This window comes from Synchiropus splendidus, chromosome 5 (assembly GCF_027744825.2).
Source record: "Synchiropus splendidus isolate RoL2022-P1 chromosome 5, RoL_Sspl_1.0, whole genome shotgun sequence".
Lineage (NCBI taxonomy): Eukaryota > Metazoa > Chordata > Actinopteri > Syngnathiformes > Callionymidae > Synchiropus > Synchiropus splendidus.
The window spans coordinates 13642947-13658085 of NC_071338.1; the positions used below are offsets into that span (position 1 = coordinate 13642947).

At 44.7% G+C, this 15139-nt stretch overlaps 1 protein-coding gene across 3 annotated transcripts in view; it reads right to left on the reverse strand.

The window, feature by feature from the left end:
- Window positions 1-770: 770 nt before the first annotated feature.
- The window catches only part of fam189a1 (family with sequence similarity 189 member A1), a 59408-nt gene continuing 45039 nt past the window's right edge, over window positions 771-15139 (reverse strand). For 2 of the 3 annotated variants that reach the window (XM_053866363.1, XM_053866365.1), the window contains exons 3-12: window positions 10896-11006; window positions 9153-9317; window positions 5381-5488; window positions 4923-5083; window positions 4482-4617; window positions 3825-3903; window positions 2991-3752; window positions 2529-2600; window positions 1781-2109; window positions 771-1539 (exon numbers count right to left, since the gene is read on the reverse strand). In XM_053866363.1, the coding sequence (XP_053722338.1) occupies window positions 1342-1539; window positions 1781-2109; window positions 2529-2600; window positions 2991-3752; window positions 3825-3903; window positions 4482-4617; window positions 4923-5083; window positions 5381-5488; window positions 9153-9317; window positions 10896-11006 (2121 nt within the window). In that variant the 3' untranslated portion in view covers window positions 771-1341. The remainder of the gene's footprint in view (window positions 1540-1780; window positions 2110-2528; window positions 2601-2990; window positions 3753-3824; window positions 3904-4481; window positions 4618-4922; window positions 5084-5380; window positions 5489-9152; window positions 9318-10895; window positions 11007-15139) is intronic. The other variant, XM_053866364.1, reaches the window with a different exon arrangement.

Sequence of the window (15139 nt, forward strand, 5' to 3'; positions counted from 1 at the left end):
CAACACTAATGTTTGTTATTTGCTCCGTATTTCAGGTTAAACTCGGTACTGTCGGTACCCAGACCAGGCAGCTCTTGAACCAGTTCTCAGTTCTCAAGCGTCATCGTGGAACATTCACTGACCATTTTTGAATGGCTTCCACATGGAGGCGCTGTAGTCACGTCGCTGCGGCTGTCAGTTGTTAGCAGCGAGAAGGGGCCTAAAACCTTACCCGTTGATGCGCTTAGCCAGCGAGATCCCGAGACCTCACCGTGTTTTTTTTTTTAACCCTGTGGAGGTGTGTGGTCCGCAGTTAGATCTGACTTCGATCATCTTAAAAGTATAGCAACAAGAATAGCAACAGTGATCAACTCAGGATACGGTGAGACGTGCCAGGGAGGAATTCTCTTCGGCAGTGATGTTGGCTGTGCCGCAGGTGGTGGCCACATTGAATACTTGTAAGAAATAAAAGTTGAGTTTTCTGTAGTTTTCCTTATTACAATGTTAGTGCACAATAGAATTCTTGATAACCCTGCACGGTAATGTGTGGGAATTTTGTGTACATGGATAAATACTGGAAATATAAAGGCCTAATTTGAGCATTGAGCATTTGAGGCAACTGTGACTTTTAATTCCGACAGTGTAGGCCAGGTTTGGTCCAGCCACCCTGTAGAAAAAAACAAAGAGAGAAACGTTTACGCTACTGTTTTTGTCACCTCCCACAACTCACAACCTAAGGTTTTTCATGAGAGACTCGACACACACACACACAGCGACTGAGTTGGGGCAAATCACATGTTATAAACTTGCATTTTATTGTAACACTGATAAGAACAGCAACACATGAGGTAAGTTGTCCTTTCATCAGCGGCAACATAAAAGAATCACCAGTCTTATCAGGTACAGTCGCACACAGGTAGCAAACAACGGCTATCAAATATCCCTCAGTTCAGTTGACATGAATACAAATATATTTCTCCTTATTCAAACTCAGACAAGAAAGAAAAATATATCCACGGCACAATGTCTTCAGTTTCCCTTTACTCGCAGATCCCATATCACCAGTTTGTTTATGAAGAAACGTGGTATAAAAGATCCCCTGAGGGAGGAACATTCTGATGAGAAAGAAGCCACTAGAGACACTCGCAGGCTCAGAGTGAGTTTGCTACCATTTTGGCTGATGACTTGCATGGTCTCGCAGTTCGATAAGAGATATAGCTCAAGGCCAATTTTAGATTTCCACTCCCACCTTCGTGCTGCCGACTCGCAAGCTCACTTGTTCACTGTAGCTCCGCACAGTCTGACTGCAACACTGGCACTTTTGGGAGGCCGTCGCTGTTGTAAGTCCGGTGACACATGAGGTCAAAGAACGGTTTCTCTGCACTCGAAACCTTGCTCGGACAAGGGCGAGTCCAAGGGATGGGAACAGGCACTGGTTGTTTGAGAGAGGAGTTTGGGTCGGCGTGTGGAGGGAGAAGAACTCAAGGCACCACAGCTCTGCAGGTGAAGGTCCTCTTGGCCATGCTTCCTGGGACTTCCTGTGATGCGGTGAGTCATCACCTAGACAAGATAAAGATCATGAAATGAAAAGGTGAACTCTTGACTCCAACATGTAGAATGGGAAACTACACAACAGGTGGTTGCTGTCAGAGCACTTTCTGGTTACGCTTCAATGTTTGCAACTTCACGCAACAGAGTAAGCTAAAACTTGGGTTGAAACTCAATCAAACACAAACTTAAACTTTCATCTTCTGATAGCAAAGCTGATTACTACCGTCCGCGTGCACGAGAGCACAGTTACCTGGTCTATGACGTTGGCACTATAGATGGCCTCCTCCATGTGCTTCTCATCGGACTTGATGACACACTTGATATTGTTGACCACTTGTTGCACCTCGGGAGGTAACGCACAGCTCGAATGCTCCAGGAACTTGGCCACCAGAATTTTGGTGTCTTTGTACATTTTAAAGTCGGCCATGGAGTGCTGCTGCTCGTGCGCCACCAGCCCCTGCCCGGGTTTCGGCTTCAGGTTCAAGTCCACTTTCCTGCTCTCCTTCTGTTGCTGCTTCTTCCTGACTCCTACACGAACCGTTTTGTCTCCCACCGCTTCAGTGGAGTTGTCCGTCTGCTCTGTAGTTCAAACACAATGAAACAGAGTGTCATCTTAGCAACGTTAATAGTGAGCAGTTATGGTTGTTGTGCCCATGGTGCGGAACCCTTTCCTCCTTCCACACAGTTGCAAGGATTTTCCATGGGAGAATTTCCTATTTAAAAGGCTAGCTAGAACATGACACCCAAGAACGACCTGTTTTGGGGTCAAACTTAACAGCTCATGCAACAACATTTCATGATTGAAATACATGGCAGCCCGTCTTGCTCAGTCTAAAAACAGTAAACATGATGAGGTTAAAATACACACATCCTGTTACAGTTCAATAAATGCTAATGGTGTTTGTTGGATTGGAAATAATTCATGGAGGAAGCCGAACTATCCTTCGCTCCGCGCCACGTCCACTGTACATGAGCGAGTATCATTTTCCTGTCAGTACCTTGCTCCGGTGATGTATGAGTCGATCCTTCAGTCGATGGGTTGTTGGCCGGAGTGCAGGCAATGATTTCTCCTTCAGAGAGAGACATGAAATAATGCAATCACAGGCCAATAAACAAACACAAAGGCAAGAGTAGCTGTGACACCTTCACCGACAAAGAAGAGCAGTGGAGAGCAGATGCACTGCTTTTGTGCAATCAATTGAATTATGGAGACAAATTTGCTACGCTCCTCGTATTGGGTGTTTGTGTGTTCCCTCCCCATCCTTCTCTATAACAAACACACTATGTTTGGAATCCAAAAACAAGTAGATGTAGGTGGGAATAAGACTAGCTCATCCTGCCCTCAGCTAACAACCTCTGTGGCTCTTTTTCAACTCTTAACCTTATCAGCAACTCTGACACTGTCGTGCGCAGGAAAGTTTCACAGAGAAAGAAGGTTGAGTCAAGTGTGTGGCGCTTACTTCCTGTCGAGGAGGAGCAGGAGATGGGGTCGCTGGTGGACCGGACGATGCGTGCCAGTTTGCGGTACCTTTTGGCAGCTCTGAACCCCCGTGGCCGCTCTGAGGGCGAAGAGCCGCTGTTAGCTGAGGTGGACGGGGGCTGTGAGGAAGAGGACGGTGACCAAACGCTGAAGCACAGCCTGGGGCCCCGCAGTCTGCTGGGAGGGGACGGGGATGGAGAGGGGACCATGGGGCTGATGGCTGAAGTTCCGCCAGAGGAGGCCACTGAGGTGGGAGAACAAGGCTGAGGCGGCGGAGCGATAGCCACGGGAAGCGTCAGCTTGCGGCTCATCATCCGAGCCTTGATCAGGGAGTGGGCTGACACTCTGGGAGGCTCATCCGGCTGGTGTTTGGCTGACGCCAGCTCATCGCAGAGAGGCATGGCAGGCCTGAGATCCTCACATGCATGTGTGTTTTCAGCAGAGTCCTCGAGGTTGCTGAAGTTCTCCGAGGACCAGTCCGGAGACCTCTCCAGAGACTGGGTGTGAGAGGACTCGCTGTAGCCGGTGTCACTGGGCCGGGCGTCGCTGTTGCCGTGACGACAGCGCATCCGCGTGCAAAGCTCCAGACTGTTGCAGCTGCCATCGATGGGCGCAGTGCGCAGTGTGCCGTACGGAGAGGAGTCCGAACCCTGGACCTCCAGAGAGCACAGGTCCTCTGAGGAGCAAGTCTGGTCCTGATCGACGACTTCTGACACCATCAGGGAGGCGCTATCCACAGACGCTGTAGCAAACAACCCAGGATTTAGTAAAGCCTGAACAGTCAACTATGGATATGAATGTTCAGGACATAAACCTTGAGTGCTGAGTCCTGCAGTTGTGTTCCTGTCACCCAAACTGGATCCAGTAGCCTGCTGCTCATTGCTGGTGGTCACCTGCAAAAATAACACATTTTGACAGACTTCCACCACAGCATTAATATTCAAGCGCTGCAGCTCATTGCAGTTAACCATGTGAAAACTGAAATGACAACATCAAGCCACCAGGGGGCTCTAGAAGACCACCGCGATGTCTTGTGTTCCGACTGTAATCGTCTCTGTAACGTGTTGCATTCACGTCATGCTGCGAAGGGTCTTTACTTTGATCTGTGCTCCACTCACTGAAGTAAATAGCGCAATTACCATCGCTGATTCCAGTTTTTGCGCTACAAGATCAGAGAGGTGTTATCAGGGCTGAAGATGTTATCAGGCAGAAGATGGAGCCTCTGACTGACTGGCTGATGAGCTCACTCCTGTGAAGTCACTTAATGTCATATGCAGTATACGTTCACCACATGCATCTTAAACATGAGACAGTGGATGAAAAATAATATAATTCATTTTCAACTGGATCATAAATGAATAAATCAGCTACAAATACAGTCGTGGCCCAGCAACTCGAAACAACAGAGGCAATAATGAAGCATGGGAGAAATATTAGTGTAAAACTAGTGAGCAAATGTATCGGCTCTGACCTGACTGGCAGGCGTCTGACTGACCACCGACTCGTACGGAGGGGGGAGGTCAGTAGGATACAGAGTCCCTGGACTGTTGATGGGCACCCCGTAGATGGCACTGAAGGGGGAGTGGGGGAAGTCCAGATGAAGGCCTCTGTCAAGGCAAGAAAGCCATAACCGTTAAATGATGTTACATGAAGCTGCGAAGGCAAGATGAGAAATAAATGTCTATGGCCAGGAACAGAAGTCCAGTATTTAACTAGTTACTAACATGTGGGATCCACAACACCAGCCTGTCTCTGAGCAGAGACAGTGCCTGTGTCTCAATCTGTCCACCTGCTTGACTATCATTCGATCTCAAACACCCCTCCAGCCTCTCATCACCACAGACAGCCGCCATCTCTGTGAGTACTGAGATATTAGTTAAGACCTTCGAGAGCAGTAGTTTGCCTCTCTCACCTTTGCCCATCCATGGAAGGGGTGCACGTGTACTCTGGGGGGTAGTACGGCGGCGGAGGGATGGGGGGGATAAACTCATCAAAGTCCAGCGTTTGGTGGAGAATGGTCCCATGGGGGGTCATGCAGTCGGCATTTAGGGCTCGGGCTCTGTGTGGCAAGAACTGATCACATGATTCAATTGGTTAATGGATGTTATACAGCGCGGCGATTCAACAATCATGAGGTGGTAAATGGACTTATTGGTCCAAAGACTGGGTGTAAGCTTTCTAATCCTGTTGCTGGTACATATCCACATGAAATGGATATGAGGTGAGGAGCTGTGAAAAACCATTACTCAAAACTAAGTGTCCCGAACACTTCCTCTCTCCAGAGCTGCCAGTGTTAATCCTCCCCACAGATATCCATGGGATTAGCCTAAAGGAAAAGGAAAACATTCATTGTTATTTCTCTTGACTCACCATCTGCAGCACATCAGTGGAGACCATCTGCATGCAGCACATGGCGGTAGCCAGCGCGCACACCACCGTGGAGATGACGTTCAGGGCACAGACGCTGAAGAGCAGCTCCTGTGGAAGAGGGAGGAGAGCAGGCCACTATTAGAGGGTAAATTAAGGAAGGATCTACGCGGAAATCTGGAACGGATGGGAGGATAATTGTGCCAGGGAAGGTGAGCAGGTGGAGGAGAAGACAGGAGCGGCAGATATTTAGTGTGCAAATGAGCAAGTTCAGTTCGGCTACACAGACACATGACGTCATCGCTTTCACAGTAAGTACACATTACAAATGGAACAAACTGATAAATTATGCAGAACTCACTACCAGAGGAGTAATAAAAAAACGAGAATAAAACAAAAATGCTAGTGTTGAGAGCTGTGTAATTAATCCAGCAATAGTGAGAGGTTTTATACACCAGTATATTCGAACGATTGGGAGCTGAGCAGCATTGACAAATGCAGCTTTAATAACTTGAGCTACATGAATTACTCTTCTTGAGAAGGCGCAGGGGCACGAATATGACTTGCCAGAAAATTGGGTCTGGGAATACAAAGGACCTCTGTGTCAGGGGCCACTGTTGCAAAAAGAGGTTAAACGTGACTGCTATCTGTGGACATCAACAACTGCTTCCTGCTTGTTCAAGACGTAATGGTTTGTAGAACCTGGTCTTCATGACAGACAGACAACTCTAGTAATCCCTTTGGAAGATTCCTACACGGAAATCATGACAGCGTGAATTCAGAGGCAAAATAGCCCAGTATGGGCTGCAGCAGCAGAATTTGCTCTCACAATCGCACACATTGCACTTAAAAAAGACCTCGCTTTAGACTAGGTGATAATCCTTTCCACCTCTTATAAGAGTTGCCCAAATAGGACATGGTAAACTGTTTCGTTTAATGAGATTTTTGTCTCAAAAAACTGTGCTTTAATTAAGGAATGATTTAAGACACCCGACTGCATCGCTTTAGCTGAAATGAGAATGAGAGATGTTAACACCCTCACATCCCACGTGAGGTATTCATGCGTTCATATGGAAGAACAGTGGACAGTGACTGGAAGGCTGAGAGGACACCTAAACAAAGGACAAACATCCAGAACTAAGGGGATGCTCAGAACTGCAGCAGCTCCAGAGGGGTCAAGTGGATGAGTCACAGCATGAAGCAGTGGGAAAGAGTGGCTGAGTCCAGGCTTAGCGGAGAAGTCAGCATCAGTGAGCAGTTGTGTAGTTTCAATGAGAGGAAGAGTACAACAGTCCAACCAAGGTCAGAAGAAGTGACACTGTCTTTGTAGATCCATACTATGACGGTGTGGTGCTGTACGAGGAAGCCAGGAGCATCAGAAGATGTATGAGATCAGTGAGACTGAGGTGAGGCGTGCTGTGACGCAGGGGTCAAAGGTGACAGCATGATAACACCATGGATCAGCTCTCAGCCCATTCCTGTTTGCTCCTGTCATGGACACACGTGAATGACATGCCTGAAGAAGAGTGACGCTGCTTGGAGTAGAGACGAGGAAAACAGACAAGTGTATCGGTGTAGGATCTGTGATCCAGAGTGTTGAACAGATATCAAAGGTGGAGAAGTAAAGTACTGAGTACTGAGACCTGCCATGAGGTATGGTTTAGACACAATAACTCAGAAACAGAAACATGAAGAGTTAGAAGTGGCAAAGTTGAAGATGCTCAGGTATGAACAAGCGAATGGGAGGGACGGCTCGTGGAAAAGTTTGAGGAAGGATGAAGATGAGCCATGACTTTGCAGAGCCAGATGTCTTCATATTCTTGAGGAGCCATCTGTCAGCACCTCGAGATGTGTGTCTATTTGGACTCCATTTCACATTCATGATCACATTACTGCTCTCCTGATGATTCAGTCAGAACCTGACAAATAAGCACTGCCGTAGGAGTAGAAAAGCGTCCGCATGGAAACCAAACCAGTTCCGATTCAAAACGTCTGTTCCGTTCCTTCCTGTGTTTGAGCTGCACAGATCATTAAAAGCAGCAACACGCTCTGAAATAGCTGAGGACTCGGGGGAGTCGGCCTGACAGCTTCCTCTTGGACATAACTCAACACATTTGACTACTTTGGCACTTAATAAAGGTTTATTGCACCAATTTCCCATATCACTTTAATGAGCTACGATCACAATGACAAATGTGCCTGATCTTTCCTCTTTCCACGGGCATTCTTCATCCAGAGAAGTCTTTTATTTGGTTATCAATGTTTTATAATCAATCAGGGACATAAAAAGGATGGATATAATTGTCATAAAGGCACAGACCACTCGCTGTATATCACTCCTGCGGACCCTCCGAGTCAAGATAATCCACCAGGATCATGCACTTGCAAACCAGAGCCAGCCCACGCCCGATCTGGCCAGCATACTAAGAAGGCTGCCACTTGAGGGACGACAAATGTTTTGTCGCTCTTCTGCACTTCTTGGCCAATTACGCTAGGACAAGAAACAGTTTGCATCATTAAACTATTCCACCAGAGACACATGAAGGGAATAAATATGCATAGTATTATACTGCAGTGTCATTTACAGCGGTTAGCGATTGTATCACGGTGTTAGAGCTTGGCTTCCTCTGCGCAAGAGTGAGATGATAAAAGCTGTAACTAATGCTGACAACATGCTTGCAAACAGCTTTTTGGCGACTTCAAACATACATAAAATATATGCATTTGAGCAACCCCCCCCACCGTCCCACACACTTCTATTGCCCCCAAATCTCCAGTTGCACCGAGAACAAGGGGAAGCTCTTTTCTTTGACTCTATTTAGATCTGTCAGGGAAATAAGGTTAAAGGGGTACCTGTCAATAATCAGCCTTCATATCATATTATCTTTCATAGTCTTCCCCCTCGGTGTTTGCATTTCATTTAGGATGGGTTTTTTTCAGGAGCCCTTATTAGCACACCACTTAAATGCCCTTCACAACCAATTAATTTAACACTCCAGCGCAAGCTAAAGCCTTTACGTCACCCGTGGAGTGCAGGGATGGCGATATGGTTATCAGTCTCAACTGCCCACTTCGCCCCGCCCACCTCAACCACTCTCTCAGCCTCACTACAAAGGGCCTCAAGAAAAGTCTAGCAAACCGATTCTTCATTGGCTTCAGGGGAAAAGATGACAGAAGAAAAATAGTGGCGTGTTACATTACTTTCTATCACTATATTGTATCACTTGTATCAAAACATTTGAATGTGTCTATCTCAATAACATCACTCAAAGTATTACTATCAAAGTATTACTTTCAACAATGTCTTGCTAGCAGTTCCACCTGCTTTCAGAAGTGTGAGCAAGCAATCCTGAAACACCTGGGACAACACAGGACAGGTGGACCATGCAGTCCATCAGCTGACTTTATGTTCCCGCATGGTATTGGCCATGCACAAAGGATGCGAGTGTGGTTTGAGTTCATGGTCCGACATCACCTTTGGCATGGCTGCTTCTCTTCATCCATGCCAGGATTTGTGAGTATCTTTCTCATCGATCACCAGCCAAATCATGAGCAGTTGTATATTTCATTCCCTATCTCTGCAGACGTTCCTTCACCACTTTTAAGATCATCATCACCTCACCACGTTTTAGATCATCATCACCAGCATTAGCACTACTAACATCAATGGCATAATGAAGAGCATAATTCAACTGAGCACCACTATTATCAAAGCATGAATCACCCAGCTTTAAAACGCAATCCCCCAACCCACTTGCTGCTTCCCACCTCCCACCTTGAGACGAAGGCGGATGGTGTTGCAGTCCCTCAGCGGGTTGAGTTTCAGAGTCTCTCCCAGGTTGTTGCAGCTCGAACTCTGTTGTTGCAGTTCACAGCAAACACACACTCCATCGCTGTCAAACTTGAGCTGGGGGGAAGGAGCAGAGAACACACATCCACACTCAATCATGCACGCAACGCACACACAAACACATCAGCACAAACCCATGCACACAAACACACGCACAAACACACACACACACACAGATCAGAATTGTGTACACATCCGTCAGCATCTAAAATGCAGAACATTTGCAGTGCTGGTGTAATAAGAGGAAGACAAATATATAGGGACTGAGGCAGACTATACTTTGCCTTTGTGTCCCAGATTGAGAGAAAGCAGGACATGAACCTGACAAGTGTGGGTTAATTACATCGGGGAGACAGGATAGAAATGTTAATATTTCAGTCACGACTGAGGAGTCTCAGGGGTCCCAGGTAAAGTTGGTCCACATGGCTGACCCGGCGTGCATTAGATAGATAAGCTGCTTCGGATGTGGAAGTGGAGGCGCGACTTATAGCACAACGGTCCAGGAAAAACAAACTAGGAACCATATTTGAACTCTTTTTCATTTTCCACATCCTTTTCCCTCCTGTTATAATGTATTGGAATGTTTCAGTACTGCATTGGAATATGCATGAAATGATTTATAGTTTAGTGTACCTGTATGTTGAAGTACCATGGAGTTTTCACAGGAAAACTCCATGGTACTTCAATGAATCTGGGGTTAACAGAAAAAAAGACAATTCTAGCCATCAGTTCCTCCGCTAACTAATATCACGCTTTTTAAACAGTGTGATTCTGCCTCCTCGGGAACCCTCACACACACCACAAACATTGGACAGCCTTGATCTCTCCAGAGTTAAAGTCCCTATCGACCTGGTGGCAACCTAAAATCCCTGACACAGACATTTAGCCTTTTTCCTGAGTCATTCCTCTCCTTGTTTTACATGCAAAAAGTATTGAATTTGTTTACATTTGAGATGAGTTTTCAATATCAATGTATGTTTGAGCGTGGAATTGAAAGGTATTGATCCTCATGGAGTTGATCGTCCCCAAAATTCCTAATGGATCAGAGACTAAAGATGCCCTTGGTCACAAAATGTTTCCCTGCAGTTATCACAGAGTGACAACTCTGTCTCTGACCTTCAGTGAGAAAAGATGGACCTGATGGAAAACAAATAAAAGAAAATCGCAGTCACTTTGAACGAGAATAGGAAGGAATAATGAAGTGGGAGGATCGACAGAAAGAAAACCAACACAAATGTTCAGAGCGGAGGAAGCTCTGCTGGGCGTTCAACAAGCTTTACATGGCCATTGAGGGACCTAACCTCTAAACCACACCCCTGAGTGAGATCTCCCACGGATAATGCCACAGAGTTTAATGAACCCCAAGGTACCCGACTTTCTTGGCTGTCAAATCTGCTTGGCTGTTACCCACTCGTGTCATCTGACACTTGATAGGTTCACCTTCGTGTGCTTGATGGATTGAAAAAAAACCCCTGCACCCTCCTGGCACTTTGAAGACCAAGTCCAAGAGCCCACCCTGCTTAAGTTACTGATATCTGTTTGTTTTATTTATCTATATACATTTGTCAACAGAAGGCAACAATCTCCTCTTCTCAATCCTATATTTGCATCTAACTCTTTTTCTACGTGATTGCACTGAACAGTGAAACACAGCAGACGTGGTCTCACCAGCTGACAGTCCTCCAGCGAGTCGACCAACTTAGCATTCTGGCAGGAAAGGATGGATCCGGCAAGGTTGAGCATCACACAGACAGCGGACAGCAACATGAAGAATGTGATCTGAAACAGAAATAAAAAACAATTAGTAGGACGCATTATAAACACTTCCTAAATGTAACCCTCTTGGGATGAGCCTGTCACGAACTGACTATTGCACAAAAAGTTTGTTATATCTGGAACATTTTGATACATAACAAGAAAACAGCGAATAGCAGCTTCACCTCCACAGCAGCTGCTTAACCTGGATAATAGTAGCACCATAGAACTGATGTATATTCAGAATCACACTCAATAGTCTTTGACTGAGGCACTGACATAGAGGACCTACGAGGGTCTGAGCCATCACAGGATAGGAACCGAAGAGGTGTGAATTAGAGAAGGACAGAGTTGTCTTAAAGAATCAATATACCGGCTTATAGTATTGATTACCTGCAGACAATACTACAAACTGCATCAGTGCCATCATGTCAATGTGCTGCGACATCGGCTTTGCTTTTTATTTCAAAAAAAGAAAGAAAGAAAAAAAAGAGAAGAAAGAGTGAGTGGTGGCTGTAATGAATCTATATCATTCAGCCTCAGATACAGGGGTTTTCAGACCTCACAGACAGACAGCTGGGATGGATGCACAGGGCAGTAGTAAGGATGAGATAAAGTTTCCTCCAAAATAGATGGAGAGGATGACGAAGGGTAGGCAGTGTGGGACTGAAGAGGTCACACATAAAAGACTGATGGAGAGATGAAGTTATTTTTTGCTGCAGCAGAAAATTGAAAGATTAAGTGAATGATGGTGAAGTTCAGGGGCAACTGACTTTATTGAGAAAACAGTGGATACAAAATGGAGCCACGATGTGGACATGCATAAAAGGAAGGGTAGGTTGGGGTAGAAGCAAAATACAAAGCATGAGTTAACTTTAACTTAAGATTTTAACATTAACTTTTACTCGTTTTCTTTTCTGATATTTCAATGTCTATTGCTTGTCATGCAAACATGGGTTGAAAATGGATCAGGTAATAGTCAAAGAAAACATTTCGCTCTCTATCCAGACAGCTTCATCAGTTCTGGTGAGCAGGGTGGGAGCTGAAGGAATGGATTCAGAAGTGATGAAACTTTGTAGGTAGAAAGTGAAACGTCTTCTTTGACCTGGTCGGGTTGCCATCTGCAAACCTTTGATGCCTTTGATGTTCATAATCACAACGTGGGGTTTACAATTCTGAAAGAGTGTGAAAGATGTCCACGTCCAATGCCATGGAAGAAACTCAAAACAAATTTGTTTCTGCTTCAAATGGAGAAGTAGCATAGGAAACACTGAAGTAAGTAAGCTTTATTAAACAGAGCATCAAGGCAAGGATTGGTCCTGTTGCTTCCTTTAAAAACTCTGTAAAAACAACAAAAACACACATCACACGGGATGAAACAGGAATAGCCTCGATTCATGTATGCAACGCTGCTTCTTCTCATTTTACAGACTCCCATTCTGATTCAAATCAATTACTCCTTACCAAATTGAAAAAGACTGCTGAAGTGTGTCGCGATAACTTCACAGCAGACACTTAAACTTTGTGGAGATATTGAGCCTTTGTTGTTGAGTGCATTCACATTACAATCGACGGTGAGAGGAAGGAATAACAGCACGCCCGAGATCTGTAATAGGGAATTGTTGAGCAGGTATTGCAGAGGAAACTGAGACGTGGGAACAGATTTCCTTCATGTCTCTCATTTAAATGCTATTAAGCACGTCACATGCCACAGAGCGAAAACAACAATCTCCGTCCCTTCAGTGACTTTTTTCCTCAAATAAAAGAATACTGCCGTTAAGTTTGTGACACATGATTTATTCATTGTTTTATGAACATTCTGTGACACACAAGTGTACAGACATTTTTGGGGGGATAGTGCTCGAGCCAGAAAAAAGGCAGCTATTGCAAAATTATTAGAACTAGAACGATTATCAAAATGTGACTCATAAAACACAATGTGCAATCAAATCACTGAAACTGAAACTTTAATGCGTGACAAAAATATGTTGTCCATTCAACATCATGTTAAGACAACTTTAGAGCTAGTTTCCATTCAACAGCACAGTGGCATACTGGTGAGAGCACATCGCCGTTGAACCGTGCCGTGCAGGTTCATCAATCCAACACATTTTACTGTGAAGTAATTGTAAACATCAAGCTAAATAAGTTCACTTGCTGTGCTTTCTAATAACCAAATAATACAAGGGACAATTTAAAAACCTCATCAGTACTATGGCTGAGGGGGATGGGGCAAACTCACCTCCGCTGGCTGGACACGTAAATAGATGCCCCGTCAGATACCAAATTACATTCAGGCAGAATTTCTCAAGAAGTTAAGAATGAAAAAAATTCTCTTGCAGGGAAAAAGGGCTGGTGGTTCGGGGGTCTATCTATACACGTCGTAAGGCTCTGAAGGGAGCGGAGCTGCATGTGAAATGAGTAAGAAAGAAAATGTACGTTCGGCATTGTGCTACTGTGTTTACATTCCAAGTGTGTGTTTCACACACAAAAGCAATGTACGGCTCTTGCACAGCCTGCAGATAAAAACCTCTCCACCAACCTTAAATCTGATTCAGATAAGATACAAGACACCACAACTGAAACTTCAGGATAAGAAGAATGAACATCTGACTGAACACACAAGCTTGTTTATTGTATTGTGTCAAGTGTAAAACAAAGCGCTGCCAACGCGACCGAGCATGACCCGGTTTTGATTGTCTTTTATTCTCCCGCCCTGCCTCACACTGAGACCCTCTCAATTACCATATAGAATCACCTTTGCTAGCTACCAATTAATTAGCGCTCTGCCACTGTCTGCATGCCAAACAGCAGACAAGCAAAATCCAACACACACAACTACACTGGGTCCTGGGGTTGATTTACACGTCACGCCATCACTTAGCACAAAGGAGAACACACCTCAGCACAATCGTTGTTAATCTCAGCAACACAGTGATAAACTGCAGTCCAGGACCCGAGGTTCAGATGTTTCCTTGTTATTCTCCATAACTGTCACACAGCAGAGAAACAACTTAGCCACCCCTGACAACCTCCTTTGATACAGAGTTTCACCCCATAATTCCTGCAGATCTGGTTTATTGTTACCTTTTAATTCTCAATAAAATGGTAACTAGACATGTGGCTTCAGCAGACATCCACAATATGCTGTGATTTCTAGTGTCTATCATGGACTGCATTGAAAAAATGACAATAAAAATTCACTATGAAAAACTAATTTCATGAACTCCCACATCAGACTCTCTTCATAATAGGAAAATATGTGATGACTAACTCAGCACCGCTTCAAAAAAAATGCCATCAAATTATCGATAGGAATGTAACCAAGATTTTTTCTTTCAGTGAATGTAGATATAGGAAAGGAAAAATGTATATCATTTGTCAGCACATATAGGACAAATGCAAGGGTCCTCCAGCTGCAGCACAAATTAGTATTTAGTCTGCAGCACCACTGCGACAAGAAACTATTATTTTCAATTATCCCTGAGCCGCCAGAGATACGAGTATGGCGGTTTTGTTTTTGCTGCTGCTCAGCAGAATGCCCAGAGTGTGATTTCTGGTTCCTCTTGATTCAGCCCCTGCAGCGCTCAGAACCTCTGCAACAAGGCATTGAAGGATGAAAAATAGATGAAGACAAAAGAAGAGTGGGTTATGATATGAAACAGTTCTTGTTTGCTTTCAAATCTAGAATATTTATTGGTATTATTTGAGTGCTTTCAGCAATGAAAACAGATGTGTGCCCCCAAGTTGCCTTTTAAACCAACAAATGAAAACAAAGTGAGCTGCAACAGATGGTTAGTTTCAACTAATGAGATCATGACTTTTTATGTGAATGCGTGTGATGTGCACGTGTGTGTGTGTGTGCCCGTCAAGCTACCATTACCAGGATTAGTCCTGGAAAGTGTTGAGTGATTTCTTCCAGTGATGGCCAAATAAACAGTCAGTCTTAATGACTCCACCCAGCACAGAATGGCTTATCTAGCAAAGCCCAGATTACTGGGGTAAAACTTCTATTCTAAACAGTTTTTGTTCTTTAAAAATAATAGATAAAAGTGCCTTCATATCATATTGTTTTACCCAATGTTCCATAGACACTCACTGCTTTAAAAGATCTTCCAATATTTTTGGATTTTTATTGGCATCTTTCAAATAAAATG